At 38.2% G+C, this 21,249-nt stretch overlaps 1 protein-coding gene across 21 annotated transcripts in view; it reads left to right on the top strand.

Moving 5' to 3' along the window:
* Window positions 1–21,249, top strand: part of MBNL1 (muscleblind like splicing regulator 1) — a 205,738-nt gene that overhangs the window by 45,271 nt on the left and 139,218 nt on the right. For 10 of the 21 annotated variants that reach the window (XM_025880186.2, XM_073898443.1, XM_025880195.2 and 7 more), the window contains exon 2: window positions 8,976–9,956. The exons of 8 other annotated variants lie outside the window; for them this stretch is intronic. In XM_025880186.2, coding sequence (XP_025735971.1) covers window positions 9,783–9,956 — 174 coding nt within the window. In that variant the 5' untranslated portion in view covers window positions 8,976–9,782. Of the gene's footprint in view, window positions 1–8,518; window positions 8,760–8,975; window positions 9,957–21,249 lie in introns of those variants that run through there. 3 more of the 21 variants (XM_025880275.2, XM_073898509.1, XM_073898435.1) reach the window with 2 other exon arrangements.

Genomic DNA, 21,249 nt, shown 5'->3' with positions numbered 1-21,249 from the left:
TCTTCTTCTTCTTCTTCTTCTTTTTTTTTTTTAACGTATAATGTATTATTTGTTTCAGAGGTACAGGTCTGTGATTCCAGTCTTACACTAATATTGGTATATTATTAAGAGAATGCTTGAATTTATTTGTGAAAAAAGGTAAATTTTGAGGTCAGATATATCCATAGAAATATTCATAGAATGATAATAGTAAACCTTTATAGCTTGAGTATTTGTAAAGTTTTCAGTAAGAGGTACATTTGTAAAATGATAGGGAGTTTTGCTGATTAAATGGAAAGGAGTTGTTTATGGACTGTGTTGTGTCATGAGAAGTCCACTAATTCATTAAATTGGATACATTCATGTAATACCATACCATATTTATAATTGGTTTCATTCATTATATTCTGAGGAATAATTATTTTAGATCTCTTTAGTTAACTATAAACATACATTTTACTTAATTTTCTCATAATGAATAATAATTAAGCAACACATATTTTGGGCAATCTTCAATAGAAATGTCAGTGCAATTTCCCAGATTGAGTTTACTATGTTAGGTTTTAAATCAGACCTATCTGGAAATTCAAGATTCATCTGTTAAGATGAAGCTTTTGTACTCAGATATACTTGATATTGAGGTATTGAGAGCTATTGCCACTTAAGATTTTAAAAATTCTGGAAAGTGTGACAACTATGATTAAATCTGGTTCTAATAGATATCCTTTATTTTTGGTGTACTCTCTTGCTCACATGCGCTCTCTCTCTCTCTGTGTATATACATACACACACACACATATATGTATACATATATATACACACACATAGAGACAAATACTATACATATATATATATATATATATATATATGCAGTATCTGTAGTATATATGTAGTCATTTCTTCTCATGTTGACTTTATAATTTAGCTCAGTTAGTTGAGTCTGCTCAAGTGAAAAACAGGCATAGGTTAATTGTGGAGAAGACCTTAATGACCACCGGTTGTGAGAATGATTTCTGCCCTGGAAGGAAAGTCAGGACAGTGGGACAAAGAGGTACGCATGCAGCAGATTTCACTGATGCACATGGTGCCATGGGAATATTTCCTCAGTTTTCTCATTAATCACTTCATAGTTCTTTTTGAGTTGGGCAATAACAATATTAGGGAGGCATAGATGAATTTGCTACCATTTCTCATGCAATGAAGGTCACATTTAAACATGTGTTAGGCTGAAGTACCACCAACCTTGTAAGAAGGTAGGTGATGTTATTCAAAGGATATAAATGTGAAAAATTTAAAACTAAGATTTTGGCCCCCCGTTACTATGCCAGATAAAATTAACTCATTTGAGTAAACTTTAGAATCAAAGTCTATAATTACGGCGTTGCATTGGGAATAACAATATCAGTGTTTTGGCATTCACAGTTTTGTCATGCTAATTTCACATAGGTAGATTCCATTTGGGTCAATGTACCATTTTCCTGAAAATTGCCAGGATGGTGAGATTTGTTTTTTCCTACCATTTTAGCTCCTGAGCACATAGCAGGATTGTTAATTTTGTTGTTGTTTGTGTTCTGATTTCCTAACTGTTTGTTATTTTGAAATATTAAATGATATGGATAGATCAGAAATTACTACGTAAGGCTAACAAGATGACTTTTTGTGTAATATGTAGAGTAGGCAAAACACTAAATAGGCTTAGTGTTTTTTCCTGAAGAACGATAAAGTGGCATTGTAGTATTATGTCATTATACTTTCTTGTAGAATAGACGGAAATGTTAAAAGGCTGCCTGTTTGAATATCATCAGAAAAAAAAAATGCAAATTTCCCTTCTCTTGCCAGAACTGAAGACTGATTCTGTCAGAAATTCACAGATAATTATTTAGATGTTTTAAATTTGCAAAGCCACATGTAACTATTTCAGATTCTTCTGTGGATAAGAAAATCTTCCATCAACTTCATAATTGAGGAGGTATATAAATACGGTCCTGTGTTAACTTCACTGCCTCACTCTCTCTTTCCAATGAGTGGAGTTGGATGCTGGTTTCATTCAGTTTTGAAGGTAACATTGCCAGTGTATCAAACAGGCCTTTTAACTTAGAAAATACTTTTAAACTAGTATTCAGATATACTAAGAAATGTTTAGTCACGCCACAAACAGATCGCTGGCTGTCTCTGGACCAGGCACTGTTCTGGTGCTGGCTTGTTTAGTGGAGAATTAGCTTAACAGCTGCCGGCTCTCATGGAGCTTACATATTAATGGCCAAAGTAGATGATAAGCAGATAGTAAGATAAGTACATAATATTACACCCAATCCTAACAAGTGCTCTAAAGAAAAATAAAGCAAGGTAAAGGTCTGGCAAATCTGGGCTGGTGTTGAGAGGAACAGAAGGCCGGATACTCTTTGACAGTGGCTGGAAAAGCTTCCAGGAAGGTAACTTTGCAGTAGGGACGGGATGAAGACCTAATTAGGTACAGAGCTAGTGAGCCACTGAACAAAAGTATGGCCTGCCACTGTGATATTTATCTTCTAATGATCTTAAAGCTTTTAATTTTTTTTTTTATTTTGCCTGATACAGGAGACCATTCAAAATTCACTTTTTAATCATTGCGTAGAGGCTTCCTGTTTTCTTTGGTCTTAAATATAAATACGGAAGGGACAATAATCATTTTCTATTGAGTGCATGCACGTTTAGTGAGTTGCTTTTGGAATTCTTATCTTTGGCGATAGTGTATTTCTTAACCAACACTCCTCCCTTATCCTTCTAGTAAGGGACCACTTGATGATTAGGGTACTGAGCCTACCCGAATTGTAAAGGAGTGCTTTGACAGACCATAGATGACTTATTTCAGTTACCAAACTTTCCTTTTCTTGGCAGCAGCTTGTCAGCCTAACACAGAGCAATGTGTCAGACTGGCCAGCCCCATTAACAGTCGGCATGTGCGGTTGAAAGTTATCTTTTTTTCTCAGCAGTATTCCTAAAACTTCAGTTATTTGCATATCTCCTTCATGATTTTGCCAATATATTCTTAGGTTTTTTTTTTTGTGTATTAATCTTATTCTCTAAATTACTTCTATTAAATGTTAGCTTCTTTCTAAGCTATGGTATCCACGTGATCAGAGGCTTGATGAGCTAGTTTTTGCATTCTGATGCATCTCTTAAAATTATGTTGTTTCTGCATCACTTAAAATGGCCATGGGTGCTACCCATAGTGTGCTTACCCCTTGCTGAGAAACACTGATCTCAGCTTTTTGTTATATAGAGTTGAATCCTGCTGAAGACTGCATTAACCCATTCATACTGCAGTTTTTCCCATGTAATAACTAACGGCCTTGTTACTGTATTTAGTACCTTAATGAGTAGAGAAATGGCTGTACAGCTTCCAGAAATGCTTAGTTGGTTTGTATACTGAAATCTCTGTTAATATTTGGGGCAAGCCCTGGGCAAAATTGTACTGTGAGTTAATTCACTAAAGTCATGCATTGCTAATTATGGACTTTTTGACATCAGTGAACCTGGGGGAAAAGTTATGGTTTAGGGCAAGGGGCTTCTTCTTGTCACCATCAAACATTAGAAGCTGGCTTTCTTTTCCAGTTAGATTAAAGCTGTCTTAGTAAATTAAAAAAAAAAAAACACCTCAAATAATTACTCTGTTAACTTCCTCAATATGTAAGCTATTTCAAAATCAAAAGCTTAGGAAAAAAGTCCCGAAAATTCCCAGCTAACTGCTCTGGGATGCAGGAGGACCAACCTCCCTATATTTGGTTCAGAAGAACTGAAATGATTACTACATGTATATGACTACGACATTTAACCTTGCTCGTAGAGGCCATCCAGTTCTCCAAAACAAAATTTCAGTCTCCTACCTTGCAAGCACCTCTTTATCCTCTAATGCAGTATGTATGCATCCCTTAAATAGATTTTTATATGAAGCCATCCACTGTCAGCTTTGATGCTAATATATATTAGTTGCTGTGAGACTCATAATTAGTAATTTGCCACACTCTTTTACTTTATCCTTGATTCTTTTCTTAGCTTCCTTCTCTCCAGCTTTACATTTTCTTCTTTTCCTTTCTATTTCCCCCTTTGTATCTTAAAGTAGAAAATGTATGTTATTTCTGATATCACTCAAGGAAGAATTGGATCTTGGTTGTTACAGCAGAACATGCTTATTTGTAGAACATATCACGTAATGGGAGGAGCTCTTTGGTTAGTGTTTGGAATTTGATCAATAGGTGCAAGAGGGCTTGTTTTTATATAAGTTTTAAAAAGTTTGAGTCTTACTGTAAAACTATTAAATGGTCCAGTCCTTTTTTTTTTCTTCTTTTTTTGGTGCAGGGAAGTTTATTATAATATGTTGAAGTATAGGTCAGAAATTTACTTCAGGGGCGCCTGGGTGGCTCAGTTGGTTAAGCGACTGCCTTCGGCTCAGGTCATGATCCTGGAGTCCCTGAATCGAGTCCCGCATCGGGCTCCCTGCTCAGCAGTGAGTCTGCTTCTCCCTTGGACCCTCCCCCCTCTCATGCTCTCTCTCTCTATCTCATTCTCTCTCTCAAATAAATAAATAAAATCTTAAAAAAAAAAGAAATTTACTTCAGAAGCAATTTAGCTGTTAGTAAGTATCTTTCAAGTAGAAATATTTCCTTCATAATTATTTACAAACAACATATATTTTGGGGGCAAATATGTTTGCAAGAATTCTCACAATGTGGAAATTACCCACACACTTTTAAGTACCTTCTCTATCTATAGAATAAAAATCCATTACCAGCTGAAATAATGTTTTGGGAATTCAGTATTGATCCAAACCTTATTCAATCTTAATTTACCAAAACACTCAATTATGAAGATTTCCAGTCTTCTCTGAAGTTCTTCTGTTTGAAAAAAGAGAAAGGTTATAAGACAATAATCTGATCTCAGCAATTTAGATGTAATCTCTGTTCATTACCCCAGTGCCCCATATCAAGGACTGGCATACACATTGCTAGGTGCAGCTACACTAACAATGCGTAAAAGTTGGTGTCCATTTTGACTGCTCAGTCTCTATGCCTAGTTAGAGGAGATATTTTGATTATCATCTTTGCGTGTATATTTTACAATTAAACAGTATTAAACTTACAAATATGTGTGTATCTATAATTTTTTCAGTAACCCTTTGTGAAGTGAATAGAGTATCTGTGCTATGGAAAATAAAAATGTCCAAAGTATCCATTTGCAAGCATTTTACTAATTAAAGTATATTTTGTGCCCGAGTGAGATTAAGCCTGGAACATGGCAGAGGGGGAAAAATAATCAACTCTAGATATTGATTTTGTGGTTGTATTTAGACATAACCACCGACCAATGAAGATATTTCTAATGGTACCATTATCCTTTCTCATGCTGTGTGGCCCCCATAGATCATGCTGAGCTATTTCCTTGCCTTTGGGGATGCAATCTTATGTACATGTTTATTCCTGTGAGTTTGAATAAAATTTATTCATTTATCAAATATTTTGAAAACGTCTGTTATGTTCCAGGAACTGGGATAAAAAAAAATGGTGATAGACCCTGTTGTCAGGGGATTTATAACCTTGGGGTCAAAAGAGCTATAAAATACTGAGGGTATTCTGAGATGGAATAATGTTTAGCATAGTTGGCCCAGCCGTGGAGAGAAGGTGATATCTGAATAGCAACTTAAAACAAGAAGGGATTTACCAAGCTGAAGGGGTGAAGAAGAGTGTCACTCCAAACAAAGGGTTAGCATGTAACAAGTCCCAGGAGCCTACACCGGCATGGCATATGCCAAGAACCTTCCCAGCTCCTGGCAGCTCCTCCCTATGGGGGAGGATGCGAGAGGGGCAGCAATGGGAGAAACGGAAAGATAAGGACAAGCGTAGTCTTTGAATTTGGCTTGAATTAGAGCATCGACGGCCATTGCTGAGCAGTAAAGTAATGAGTTGTGGAGGTCACACTGATATAGATTCAAAACTGAAGAAGCAGAAAAACAGCACGTGTAGATGACTCTTCAGACATTTGTCTTGGAACAGCCGATGAAGAGCATTAGGGACAGGAAGGACGCGTAGTTAGTCAGGGCCTCCTTCCTCCTGCCATGCCGCCCCCTCTAGTCCAGAGCTACTTCAGCAGGTTGAGGGCTAAGAGAAAGCGCGTAGACAAGGCAGGGCATTCACAGACAAGAGGGAATGTAAAGGGAACAGATGTTCTGAGAAGGAGCGAGTCGAGGTGGACGCTTAACAGTGTGCAAGCGAAGGCAAAACTGGAAGACGAAAATGAAAGATACGGAAAGAAAGCTTAAAGATGGGTGGTGGGGAAGTGAGAGAGAGTTCATGTCTGAGGGCTACTCTTTTGACTGTGAGATACTTGTGACCTGGAAGATCATCGCAGGCTGCAAGCGGGAGGAATATGGAGGAGGAAGGAGGGGCTGGAAAGTGTTGAAGTTTTAGAAAAGCTGCTGTGGGGAATGTCTGAGGGAGCTGTCCAGGGCTGGAGGAGGATTCCTAGGCTGCGGGAGGGCCTGTGTGACCCAGGAATATAGTAATTTATACAGGAAGTGGTGGGTTGTATGGGTGTGTGTATGTGTTTGAGCGTGTGTTTGTGTGGTTCATGTGTGATGTTATATGTGTGTTTATATGAGTGTGTTCATATGTGTGTTTGTGTATTTCTGTGCCCTAGAGGTAATTCCAGTCCAGATGTAGTAATCGATGATTTAATTTACGGAAGTTATGGAGCTCCGTATATTTTCCATCACTGTGCTGAGCCCTGGGGTTCTGAGACGAGTGACATTGTTTCTGACATATAATTTAGTGGGTCATATGTAGAAGTGAGTAACAGACCATACTGGGCTGCAAAGATAATTCAGAAAAGATCTCATTAATAAATGGGTGGATGGAGATGGAGAAAGTCACATCTTGGGAGTTTCTTGGAGGAAGTGACATCTTAGCTGGCTTCCAAAGGTGGTGAATGGTTGCAGGTGAGGCACTTGAAGATTCTAGCAAGAAAGACAGAAGAGGTTGTTGGACACAGATGGGTACATGCTGAAGGCCTGGAGTAGTTGAGAAATCCTGAGTGCAGAGCAGAGTCAAGAAGGTGGATGAATCTTAGAGTTTATGACCAACTTGCCTTTGTTTTTATATAATCAGGAGTTAGGACCAGAAAATGTTTTGAAAACAAAAATATTTCTTGAGTTGGTTCTTTTTAACCTTTCTCAAAAGTTGTAGTCTTACTACAGTGTTTCCCAAACCTGGTATCTGCTAGTTTTTTGTTTGTTTGTTTGTTTTGTTTTTAATTAGTATTAAGAATGACAGTATTCGGGCACCTGGGTGGCTCATTCAGTTAAGGGTCTGCCTTCAGCTCAGGTCATGATCCCAGGGTCCTAGGATTGAGCCCTGTGTCAGGCTCCCTGCTCAGTGGGGAGCCTGCTTCTCCCTCTCCCTCTGCCCCCTACTCATTCTCTCTCTAGTGCTTTCTCCCTCTCAAATAAGTAAATAAAATCTTTAAAAAAAATGACAGTATTAATCCTTAAAGAAATTTTTAAGAATTCTGCTAGATATCCATAGATAGATCTGTTTGGGTTCTATTTTTACATATTCATATCCTGTATTCCAGTTTCCAAATTATGGTTCCACATGTACCATATGCCAATTGGCCATATTTGGCCTTCGAAGAAGTAAGTGTGATCAAACACTATTATATTGTGCCAGTGCTTTTTTGGAGTGCAAAACTTTTGGAGTTATTAAAGCCTTGTTTCCTTTGTTGGTAACATTCAAAAGAAAAAAAAAACTGTGTACTTTTGTTTCTGTAACTACTAAGCATTTTCTGAAAGTTTTTCCATCCCGATTGAAAGAGAAAGTAAGTTGTGAAAGGCAAAAATGCCCTCCTGTAAGGAGCAGTCTCCTAGTAGTGCAGAGTTAATAGATCATCAGGCAACAGGGGATCCCCCAGCCCCCAACCTCCGGCTTCGTTCGTACCTCCGAAGTGCATCATGCTGCCCAAATCCAATTGCTCACTTAATATTTAATGTTTCTGCGATGGAATCACTTTCCCCCTTGAGGTTGACTTCAGATTTGCCAGACACACTGACAACACTGCACTCCTTATTTTCCCCACATGACCTCAGCTTCTGCTTAAAAAATGTTCAAATAAAGGATGCTTTTGTTCGCATCTCGCCTGCCTGTGATATATTGACAAAGTGTCTGCCGGCTGAATGGAATAGTTTTACAGTATGAGAGCTGCTTTCAGTGGAGGGGCAGGACTTGGGCTTTAGAAGGAAGTGAATTGGATAGGTCAGGAGAATGTACCATTTGTAAACACCCCTTTCCTTTTTTATTCACGTGTCAGGACAGCAGGAGCAGGCTGTTCAGTGCCTGTCCCTGCACAGAGCCAGAGGGAAAAGCAGCTTGGAAGTCAGCTGCAATTTTTAAACCTTGCTTTTTATTCCCCGGTAATGATCTTCAAGTGCTTGGACTTGTCTCAGAAGCTGTTTTGAAACTAACATGGTTTAGTCCACTAACTGCATGTTGGGTAAATTCAAAACCCACATGCTCGTCCTCTTGCAGTGGAATAAGTCACATCTGATGGACATTTTCTGTGCTTATAGCATAGTAATGAACGTCTGACAGGCGCGACCTTTCATAAGACAACCCACACTATTGGCTTTCTGCCCAGAATATTGCTGCAACACTATCTGTGATTGGTTATCTCTCTATCATGCATTGCTTCACAGGGGGAAACGGCCCCTTTTTTTAATAAATCTACGATGGCTGGCTGCAATATGTCTCACTGTAAGTATTGTGTGTGTGTGTGTGTGTGTGTGTGTGTGTGAGAGAGAGAGAGAGAGAGAGAGAGAGAGAGAGAGAATGAGCGAGAGAGACAGACAGAGAAGGAGAGAAGCTGACTTGAATATTACTTAGTCTGGTAGCACATGGCAAGGTTGTGATACTGTAGGGCATCAGTGAAGTGCTACTTAGTAAATCTTAACCTATCTCTTTTTTCTACAGGTTGGTACTAAGAAGTGCCTTTCCTGACGTCTCTGCTGCTTGGACCCGCTTCTAGAGCAGTCTCTGCTTTTGCCTTGCTTGCTGCCAGCTAGACTGTGACGACAGCACATCCACCCTCCACCTCTAGCCCAGACACCCCCATTTCTACTTATAATCAAGACAAAAGCTCTAAGTATCTGGCATTGCCCTAGGCTGCTTTAGTTTTAAAAGAAAAGTTTGCTGAAAAAGTAAGATCTCTTCTGCCAGGAAATCAAGGAGGAAAAAAAAAATCATTTTCTCGATTTGCTCTAAACTGCTGCATCTGTCTATGCCAAACTAATCAATACCGATTGCACCACCAAACTCCATTGCAAATTCAGCTGTGAGGAGATTCCCTTTCAGACAACTTTGCTGAAAGCAGCTTGGAAATTCGGTGTCAAAGGGTCTGCCACGTTTTCATGCTTGCATTTTGGGCTCCAAATTGGCACTGGGAAGGGGTTACTGAGAGCACAAGGCTGATTCGAGGCCCTACTTTTAAACGTTCATCTACTTACAATTCTAGTATTTCTCTAAATACCAAAACCTCTTTGAATTAACAGTTTCATGCTGTGAATTTCTAGTGGGAGATCTTTTCCTTGATATTGACAACACAATTTTCCATGTACTTTTAAAGCAGGGAGTGGGAAAAAAGTATTTTGGAGGGGACATTTTCATCATCATTTTACAGTTTTATCAGTTCAGCATTTTTTTTTTTGCTGTTTTTTTTTTTGTGGGGGGGTTGGGTTTGTTGGTTTCACTGAAAAATTTAACTACCTGTAAAATCTAAACATGGCTGTTAGTGTCACACCAATTCGGGACACAAAATGGCTAACACTGGAAGTATGTAGAGAGTTCCAAAGGGGGACTTGCTCACGGCCAGACACGGAATGTAAATTTGCACATCCTTCGAAAAGCTGCCAAGTTGAAAATGGACGAGTAATCGCCTGCTTTGATTCATTGAAAGTGAGTAAATATTATATTATTTTAAGGATACGCAATAAATGAGTAGAGGGGATATGGACATTTAATCCATTGAGTTTGGAATTATGGATTGCTTTGTTAATAGTTTGGCTATACGGTGTGTTCTTACTGATGTTTTTGGGGGTGGGGGACTTTTATTGAGAATCAATAGAACCATGTCTGGCCAAACTTTGTTATGAAGAACCTCATCAGTCCTTTAATGCAATATTTTTTTTTTTTCTAAAACAGAGTATCAGCATACTTTTTACTTAGTAATAGGAATGTCAACGTCTATAGGAATAGTAAATGTAGATACGTAGGTGTGTTAGCATATACACAGATTATACAAGGCCATGGCAATAGCTGAATGAAGATGATAACGTTTTTCCTTGTTTGTAAAGGTGCTGTACCGTTGCTTGTAAAAGAACAGATTTCTAGGCAACTAAACTTGGCTAGACTTTTTATATTAACATTTTGACATTGTGGGTTTCCTTTTTATTGTATAAGCATATTCTTTTAAGGCCAGAAGCAAGGCATTTTGTGGAAGATAGAGAAGTAAGGTTCTCTTGCTGCTCCAGTACCCTATCTGAGGCATAAACTTTGTTGAATGTTGAGTTTTATAAATAAGTAGAAACTTTTAAGTACTGTTACTTGGGTTTTTTTTTTTTTTTTTTTTTTTAGCTCCTAAACTCTTAATGTGAAATAACTTAGTTTATTTTGTTGGACCCTGATTATTTTGAAATTTGTAAGTCTCAGCTAGGAGTGTTAAAAGTTAGCTTTTGTTGGGCACCATAATACTGAAAGATCTGCTTTAGTCTATCTTGACATTCAAAAATGTCATTGGTTCGTGTTTCAGGTATCAAGTTTGAAAATGCACCTTTTAAAAAGATAGCATATGTGTCTTTATTCTGACATGCAAGGTCAAGACTAGAAATGTGAAGATTCCTGGGTACTTTCACTTATTCGGTTTAATTGAATTGCCTTTGAATACTAATGTGCCAGTGGAATTCATTCTTTGAACCCGTGGGGGGGGGTCACTCTCATTTCTACATCTATAGAGAAGTAAAAAGTTTCATAGATCCATCTTGTCTTTTGCAAAAGAAAAAAAAAGTGCTGTTATAATAAAAATGCGTTCTTTAATAACATGGGGTGAATTAACTAATATAGTCAACTCATACGTTAACTCATAACTCACCCTGATGTGTTATGAGTTAATGTATGAGTTGACTGTTTCAGTTAATTGCTTCTTGGCTCAGCTTGGGCTGCCTACTTTGCTAAAGTTTTCGCCAAAGACTCAGGATATTATCTTCAGAGCAGCGTATCAAGGGAGGTGTTCACAACAAAGATATCTTACAGTGTTAGATTATTCTTAATGTCATAGTCATAAAGATCAATAAGCCAAAAGTTATAAATTACCATTGGGCCTTTCTCTTACTTTCTTTTGAAAGGCTTCAATGAAGGAAGGGCACAGTGATTGTACCTCTGTGAATGTGTATTCCTAAATTCCTGCTGACTGAATTTAGGTGTGATTAGAGATGGGGACCCATAAAATGAGGGGCAAATGGCTAATTACACTTCTCAGTAGCCAGCTGTGTCCATAAGTAACCCTGTTTTGACCCAATTACTAGTAAATCCAATTTTTAATCCTACAGACAGTTGACGGTGCACTCGTAGCTACAAAATGAAGGACATTAAACTTGGCTGTGACATTGAGTGGTTTCACAGAAGACCTGCCTCCACAGCATTTGGAAACATTGTGAAATGTTAAAATTCAGTTGCTATTTTTCCATCTCAAAATATTTTTTTAGTGGCTGCTCACTTGTGGACACAGAACAGTCTCCCTTTGAGTAAAACAGGAGCATTGCTTAATGACATGCTGTGTGGGTAACAAGATTGAACTGCCACATCAGGGACTTTTTTTTAATAACGAGTAATTTCAAGATTTGAATTTACTTATGAAATGAACTCAATGTTGCAGCTAATCAATGCAAACTTTGTCCTTATTCTTTGTCTTTCTAAGAGAAACTGAAATTTAATTTATGGTGTCTGAAACTTGGTAAAATATTTTGATTTGAATAAGAGGAAAAAAAAACAAACACAAAATTTATTTGTGGTGGAGGTTCATACCCAGAACAATAGCTCCTAAAATGTTAGTGAAATAACCAAATTAAGAATTCATGTAACATATTTGGAATATGTATTAAGTATTTACGTTTCAAAAACCATCTTTCTTAGATACATATTTATAACTAACACATTGTGTGATTTTTAATACAGTACTTAGATTACTGCCTTTTAGGTAGTTATCTTCGTGTATTCAATGTTGTGACCAAAATAGATCAAAAACATATTTTAACAGTTAAGGTAACTCTGTGACTCATGCTTGAAGTTCTGAAATTTGGGAGCATTATGAGGTTTCCATGCCAATTAACCACTAGATCATTTGTATTGTTTCAGAGAGTAAACGGAAGGAATTTGGAAAACTTGTAATATCCTGACTTCTTTAATTAAGTGTGTTGTATGTATTCCTACAATCCATAGTCCAGCCTTTTGTGAGTTCTTGAGCCATGAGATGGAGGTAGCCTGTGTAATCTACTATTTTTAGCAAGTTAGGAAAGCAAACCAAATACTCTGTGAGAGGACCCTGTGAAATGGCTGTACCCTTCAGCTGTGCTGCTGCAGACTTTGGCCAGGCTCCCAGGTGACTTACGTTCATAGCAGACTCCTACTTAGAAGAGGAGAATTCGTTTCATTAAAAACAGAAGTCAAACAGTTCAAGACAGTATTTACGTAAAAGAAACCAATTGGCATATTGCTAAAGGTAACAGGAAGAAGATTAGCTGATGGCATTTTAGTTGCATATCGGTGATTTCAAAGTTTAAATAATTAACTTAGATTAAATTTACTGCGTGAAAACACAGAGTTCTGTATCTCAGTAGATGTGTTGCTAAGTGAAATGGGAGTACATGATAATTAGGAATATGTGTACATATTATGTTGGAAATAGAATGGTAACAGGAAGAGAGAGCAAAAGTTGTAATAATGTGTGTTATTTTAGAAATTAAGCACTATTTTAAACACTTTATTGTTCTCACTTAATTTTGCTTTTGTACTTGCAGTCTCAATTGACAACAGTCTAAGAATATACTCAAATTGAGAATTAGATCGTTTACACGCCATAGATTTGAGTTACTTCAGAAACGGTGAACATTTGAAAAGGTAGATTATTTTAGGCTGGAGAGGATTTTTTTTTTTCCTTATGGCTTGTGAAAGGGATACCAAAGGGGGAGAAAAAAGCTGAAGGAAAAATGTCAACACTCCAAGCTGCCATTAGAATACTATATTTAAGAAATGATTCAAATAACAGTTAATTGACAAGTTACCTATTTTCTTCAGTAATAATCAGTCAACTAAAATTTAGGTAGTTGTTTAAAGGAAGCGTACAGGGGCGCCTGGGTGGCTCAGTCAGTTAAGCGTCTGCCTTCTGCTCAGGTCATGATCCCAGGGTCCTGTGATCGAGCCCCGAATCCGGCTCCCTGCTCAGCAGGGAGTCTGCTTCTCCCTCTGCCTTCCCGCTGCTCATACTCGCTCTCTCTCACTCACTCTCTCTCTCAAATAAATAAATAAAATCTAAAAAAAAAAAAACCACATACCTGAAAAAGACTTAAAAAAAATAAAAAACGAAGCCTACACAATGTGTTTTATTGTGACGTCAAGTTATTTATACTATCAAAGAAGTATGCTTTCAGCCTATGCACAACACAAAAAGACTACTGCTTATTGAATTTTTCTTTTTCAAATATCCATTCATTTCTCAGGTGCAGGAGGAAGGGAGATATATATAACCTTCATATTTACTATTTTCCAAAAATCCAGCAAAATTCTTTTACCTTTGAAAACTTTACTCACTTGTCTTCTTATCAAATTAGGCAGTGTTGTTTTAGATAATTGAGCATTCATTTCACTATTCTACACGTTTGTGTGTATTTATAGCCCAGCCAATCAGATTTGTCACAGACACATCTGAGATCAGATTCCACTGCAAAGTGTCAGGGAATCAAGGGCCCTGAGTGAACACATTTAAGGTGCTTCTGAAGACCTAGCAGAATAAATGGATTCAGCTATTAGAAGACATACAAATGTGTATGTAAACATCCAGGTAAATGAGCAACTAGAAAACTTAAAGCCAGTAAGGAAAATCAAGTCTCTAGCTTGTCACACAGGAGCAGGGTGGCATAACTGGACATGATAAAGTGGTCTCGAAGGTTTTTATAGTTAAGTTGTAGGACGTCCTCCGGTGTTAGCACAGTGTTAGCACAGTGTATTTCCAATCGCTTGTGTTGTTGCTGCTCTTTCTGAGTTCCTGGCCTAGGCTTTTCATCCTGTCCTTTAAACTAGTTTAACTGGTAATCCTGCCAAAATGATTATTTGCAAATTTCACGCTAAACGTCTGATTTTGAAACTTTGATCTCGTAGGCTCCCAATCGGAATAACTTTTACCAAGAGTTTTGTTGTTGTTATGGCTTTGCTGATGGCGTCTCCCGTATGATATTACAACTTGGACGAGTAGGTATACATGTCACACTGTAGGTGCACGTTCAGTGTGTCTCTCAGTGGCAGGTTGACATAGGACTATCTCGTGCCCCCCTAATAACTTAGGAGATGAACGAGCTAGAAGGCATAACTTGTGAAACAGTGTGTATCCTGTAAAAGTTCAAATTGTATTTCCTAAACAGAATCTTCCCAACTTTGTCCAGAATCCCGTGAATGCGCCATGATGCCGTCAACTCTGGTATGAACTTTTCTTTAATAAATTCCCAGTGGCTGCAGCGGCTTTGGTCATACTTACAGGTGGTTTTGTTTTTTTGTTTTTTTTTTTTAAGATTTTATTTATTTATTTGAGAGACCGAAAGAGTGAGCGAGCACGAGCCGGGGCGGGGGGCGGGGCATAGAGGGAGAGGGAGAAGCAGACTCCCCACTGAGCAGGGAGCCCTAGATGCAGCCCAGTCCCGGACTGCGGGATCATGATGACCTGAGCCCAAGACAGACGCCTAACCGACCCCAGCCACCCAGGTGCCCCAGGACTTAGCGGTTTTATTCAGTTACCTATTTATATTCTTAGAATGAGAATTTTTTTTTTAGAAAAATAGTTTTTAAATGCGTTAAGATTTTGAAACTTGGACAAATTTCAAGTCATGTTTTGAATCATGCTACCTAAGGCTCTAATTCTAGAACTAGTTTTTTTGTTTCCTTTCCTAAGATTTTGGTACACTGCATCTATTTTTCTTTTTCTCGTTAAACCTCCCTTCAGTTCCTGTGTGTGACAGACAGTTTAAACCTAAAGCAATGTGGCACTTAGAATTGAGTTCAACCTTTAATTGTAATTCAGACTTCTGAACTAATGCATAATTTTGAGTCCACAAATTGCCTCAGAACAATTCCATGTAGAAGGCTGTTACTTACTTGACAGAGTCCTCGCAGGGTGGGGCAAATCTTCTATCCAGGATGTGTGTGACATACTCCCAGTTCACATGAGAGGTGAGAAATTGAATGTTTCTCAGTTCCAGCACAGGTACCTAGGGACCTCGTTTGGGAAGCTCTCCTCTCATTTTCCTTGCCGAGGATAAGTAGAGGATTTCAGCTATCAATATCACTAATCTGTTACCTTTCATGCTGAGCAATGTCTCAGCCTTCCCACAGTCTTAGACAAAGCTGCTTATTTTCTTACAAAGAGATACTATTGAGGAAATTCTGAGTTTTTTTTTTTTTTTAACTTTAGCAAAAACACAATTCCATGCTTTTAGATAAGGGAGCAATTTTCTATGTTAACAGGCCAAAAATTATGACAGTCAGTGGGAAGTGGATTAACCAGATAGTGTTTGATTTAGCACTACTGATAGTTATTAATAAGCAGAAACTTCAGTAAAAGCAACTGGAAAGGCTCATTAGAATTACTTAGCTATTTGAAGTATAATCGATTATTAGAATAGTGATTTCTTTTTCTTTTTTTTTAGAATAGTGATTTCTTTGTGAATTTCACTATAAACAAGTCATTCTGATGAGGAGATCTTCTTCTAATAGTCATTTATAATAAACAACTACACAGTTTTTATCTAATATGTATTTCTCATGCAAATAACATCAAATACACCTCACCTACAGCATTATCTATCATCTTTTGGCACATTTTTGAAAGACTTTCACTTTGAGGTAAAGTTTGATTTGTTGTTAGAGATAACACTCCCTATATTGTAAGGACTTGTGCTTTGAAAATACTGATAGTTATGACCCCTCATATATTATAATTTGATTGAATGGGTGTCTCCTGGACACATTTGGGACTTGGCAATCTCTGACTTTTATTCTTCTTGTGTTACCTCTGGGTTCTTTCCAGCTTGCTAACAGTCCCTAGCTTCAGAACCGTTGGTTCTAGTCCTTCTTTATATTTCTCTCTGAAGTTATGCAGAAATTACTTAGACATTTTGTCTTTAAGGGATTGTGTCCAGCATTGAGTAATAGAGACACCTTTCCCTCCCCAGCATGTGGAATAAACAGATTAAGGGTTGATATGCTAGTCAGTTGTCCAGGCCTATATGATAACGCCACAGTCCCTAGAACTTAGGTGTCTTCACCCTTAGTCCTGAGGAGCACACGGCTTCCAACCTGAGGATTATTTAAATATCTCAAGTTGTCCAGTGCAGCCCCAACCATCATATATTCATTCCAGGAAGCAGAAAGGGGCAAGGGCAAAAGAGACCACAACCTAGCTTACTTAGGCTTCCTTGCCCTATGGTCCTCCGAGCTTCGCCCAGTGATTTGTCCTGGCCTCTCATTGGCTGATTTTGGCAGTAAGCATTGCTGGGAACTACAGTCTTTTTAAAAATATTATTATTAAGTTTTTAATTTAATTCCAGTATAGTTAACATACAGTGTTATATTAGTTTCAGGTGTATCATATAGCAATTCAGCAATTCTCTACATTACTCAGTGCTCATCACCATAAGTGTACTTACTCTTATTTTCCTTCACTATTTCCCCCGTCTCCCTACCTACCTCCCCTCAGATAACCATCAGTTTGTTCTCTTTAGTTAAGAGTCTGTTTCCTGGTTTGCCCCTCTCTCTCTCTCTCTCTCTCTCTCTTTTTTCCCCCTTTGCACGTTTGTGGGAACTATAGTCTTAATTTAACTGTTGTCCTGATTAAAATTGGGCCTCTGGGTGGATAAGGTAGAAGGAGAGAATGGATGTTCAGGAGGGCAGTCACGGGGATGAAAGAGAGAATTTTTTTTTTCAAGAAAAAATTCAAAATCAAGTAACTCTCCCTGAAAAATACCTAAGTATGGGGGTTGCTGAGGGGAGACCACCTCTGAGGGGAAACTTCTATCTTCTTATCTTGGCCAACATATCATCGGTCTCCTGTCCTGGATAACCAGAGACATTTAGACAACTAAATCATGATATAGTTAGTCAATAAAACCTGGCATATCACAAATGGATTGCTTTTTAGTTATATAGAAAAAGAAAATTTCTTCATTTTTTATTTTTCCTTTACCAGTACATACTTATATATGGTTATATAATTATAACTGAACTGTAACAGGAATGCATGTCATAAGAACAGGTGTCAAGTGACTTTATTCAACAAAAGAATCTGTAGTTACTCTGATATCTGTTTCTGCTTCTTACACAAATTTATTTTTATTTCCTCTCTATGAAATAAAATGAGTTACTATTTATTGAAAATTACAATATGCAGGTCAGTATTTTTAGTGCTTTTAATTTTTTGATAGTATTTAGTTCCCACAAAAACTCTTTGAGAGCGTTCCTGATATTCCTCCCACTTCACAGATGGCCACGCTGAAGTGCAGAGAAGTTAGGTGATACACACAAGGCCACTCATCTGGTAACATGTGAACTCCAAGCCTGGTCACCTGACTTCGCAGCCTGCACTTGTAACCACTTTCCTCTAAAACTTTGCTTCTTAATTTACATATCCACATTCTAAGGGTTCAACAAGGGAGTGCTTAAGAATAAAAATTAATGTTTAAGGCAGATTTACAGCAGATAGCCTAAAACAGTGAATACTCAAAGGTAATTATATTTTAAGTCAACAAATGAGTCAGGAAGTGAATACAGGATAGTTGCCAGATAGCAGGTGCCACCAACTTTTAAAGATTCTATGCCCTAAATGTATGGTTGTATAGGAAAATGTTTTTAAATTAGTCATTTCCAATAAGTAGTCACCACAAACTATGTAACCACCCCCCAATGTATTAAAAAAATAGCCATATTCCAAGTTTTAATTGCTTAGAAAGCATTTCCCCACAGAAGCAATGTGGTTAAGTCATCGGGCCAACCCTGGGAAGTCAAGTAACTCATAGGATGCTCGACTTCTAGTCCAGTACAAATACTATCTGGGAAAATATGGTTATTAATGAAACCCAGGAGGCCCCACAGAAGCCTTGTGAGTGCCATCTCATCATACATCTTAAGTACTACTAGTCATAGACCTTAACTGCTTTTGTCAAAGTGTTTCTATGGGAACGGTGCATTTCAGGGTTCAGTGGAGCACTCCAGAAATTCATCTGGGCCCAGTGCAGGAGAGGTGGTTTCTCGCAGACTCCTGAGACGCTTTCTTCAAGGCAGTTCAAGAGGTTCCGCAGCTTCCTGTTTGGGCCGCTGCTGTTTCCCAGAGCTGGTTGGCAACAGGGCAGTGGCTCAGAATCAGGAGGGACTAAAGATGGTGTGGGGTGACGGACTGTAGTCCAAAGCTCACTCAGGGTGGGAAGACTTCTTTGTCAGTGTCTTCCAAGTGACCTCCCTCCCCCACCCCAAAACCTCAACCTGCTTTCTTTTCAAATGCACAGCTTGTTGACCCTGAGTCTGGTCCACTGGAACTTAATGTTAGTGACCGGTTTCTTTCTGTTCCCTTTCATTCCTGAAATTTTCAAAAGCGTGGCTGTTGTTTTGATACTGTTGCTTTGTAATTACTAGTAGCATAGGTGGATAGTGAAAATATCAAAAGTAAAAAATATATATATATATTTTTTGTGTTCTGGCTATCTTATCACAAGATATAGTGAAAAGATCAGCAATAAAGACCCAGATATGAGAAGAAAGGCATATAGCAGGTCTGGGGGATGGGTAGGCCCCAATTCAAGGAGTGTAACTTAAACACTTCCTGTGTCAAAGTTTGGGAAGACAGATAGGAAAAAATGAAGTCCTTAAGGGGCTAATTGCTAACAGGGAGATCAGTATGTTAGGCGTGGTGGTGATGGAGTTTAGAGGGGGAGCTTCTCCACAGCAATTGGAGGATCTGTGGAAAAGACACTTAGGGAAGGGAGACAAATGTCTCTGGTGGTTTATCTTTCCTTTTCTTTCTCCATTCCCTCTCGCAACTACTAACTCTCAGACCACAAGTGGAAAGAGAAGAACTAGAGGGAATCCCCACTAAGAGAGTTCCCATAGCCATGGGCCACCAAAGTAGGGTGGCTGTCCCTGGATCATCGTTGGTCAGTTGGGAACCACCTATATTTTGACCCCAGGTCATATTTTTTAAGCCCAAAAGGATTCTTCTGAAGTTGTCTCCATCTATTCAACCATATTTATATTTTAATTTCTGTTAATGTTAGGTTGAGACTTACTATTTAATGAGAATCCGACACTCAGTTTCCTTAAGACCCCATATGACTCCAGGCCTCTTGGCGTAAAATTCAGACTTGGTGTGTAAGGCTTAGGGATTTCGGAATCACTTATACTTATGTCCAGGCCGTTCTCAAATAAGGCAAGAAGCATCTGCTATTGATAGTTGACGGTAAATTAAGCAAAGTAAAACATGGGAAATTAAAGTTAGAAAAGCTGGGGAGCTTTTCTATCATTTTCCATTTTCTACACAAGCACGGACATGATCAGTGTTTAGGATCTGCTTGTGATGGATAAATTACGTCTGTAATTCATTCTTTTCCATGTTACTGCATTCAGACGATAATTTGCTTTCAGATATCTTTGCTCATCTAATATTCTAAAACCGTTCATAGACTGGAAATAAGTCTCGTTACATCTCCCAGGCCCGGCAGGCTTTTAAAACTAAAGAATGTTAGCTTACCAAATGGGTCAAATTAAAAAAAAAAAAAAGGGGGGGGTGTTTTGAGAGAAACATAGCCAAATTTATCATGCCCCAAATAAGGTTCCTCTTTGGTAGATGACATTGCTTTTCATAAAACAGTTCTCTTTTAAGGGAGGCAACCAAGAAGTGAACCATGAAGAAAGAAATAACTAAAGAATTCATTATTTATATAAAGAATCCTGTTAAGAACGATCTCTGTTCTGAATGAACTATCTTTCTTCACATTATCTCATATCTCTTCATGGTTAAGTGGAAACTAATGAAATCTAAATCTAGCCACGAGAAAAGATTACCATCCTGATTTTATTTATTGAGTTTTTTTTCTCTTACGAACTTTTACTGCCAGACATTGCCTTCCATGAATCACAGCAGAGTAATAAATTGAAAACAAATGTCCACATAAGAAAATCCAATATATTAAAAAAAAAAAAACAAACCCACAGGTAGATTTACACTCACATGAACTAATGAGTCATGACCTACGCTGAAGAAGAGTCACCTACCTTGCATGTTTTTGCATAGGTGGGCTCTATTTAGGGAGCTCCTGCAAAGCCTTTAAACTGTAATTAACGTATAATAGCCTAACGTAACATACATACAGTGGGTTAAGTATGCATAGTGAAAAATGCAAATTTTTTAGGGACGCCTGGGTGGCTCAGATGGTTAAGCGTCTGCCTTCGGCTCAGGTCGTGATCCCAGGGTCCTAGGATCAAGTCCCACATAGGGCTCCCTGCTCCGCAGGAAGCCTGCTTCTCCCTCTGCCTCTCTCCCTCTCTCTGACTCTCATGAATAAATAAATAAAACGTTAAAAAAAAAGAATTTCTTTAAAAAAATGCAAATTTTTTTTTTTTTTAAATCTTTCTTAGGTACTCTTGGCTTCTGTATTTTGCACTAAGGATGAATAATGCTGCAGGAGAGATTTTCACCAGAAACATGTTTATATATGGAAACTTTAGGAATTTAAAGAAAATGCAGACCTAAGTTTTTGCCACTTCTGCATATCGACCAAAGGAAAACAATCCATCACCACCCCCCTTCGCACCCCAGCTTTCATCATTTATAACCTGCTATGTACCAGACATCGTGATGGGCAATGCTGCTGCAAGGGTGAATGACTCACAGGGCCCCTGCCTTTTTGGGTGTTGATAGACCAGAGGTTACTAAAAGCCTTTG

The sequence above is a fragment of the Callorhinus ursinus genome, unplaced genomic scaffold, assembly GCF_003265705.2.
Source record: "Callorhinus ursinus isolate GAN/ISIS: 27379988/994484 unplaced genomic scaffold, GSC_fseal_2.0 scaffold1, whole genome shotgun sequence".
Taxonomy (NCBI): domain Eukaryota; kingdom Metazoa; phylum Chordata; class Mammalia; order Carnivora; family Otariidae; genus Callorhinus; species Callorhinus ursinus.
Note: the sequence above shows the minus strand (reverse complement) of the source record. Positions and strands in the feature narration are given on the sequence as shown.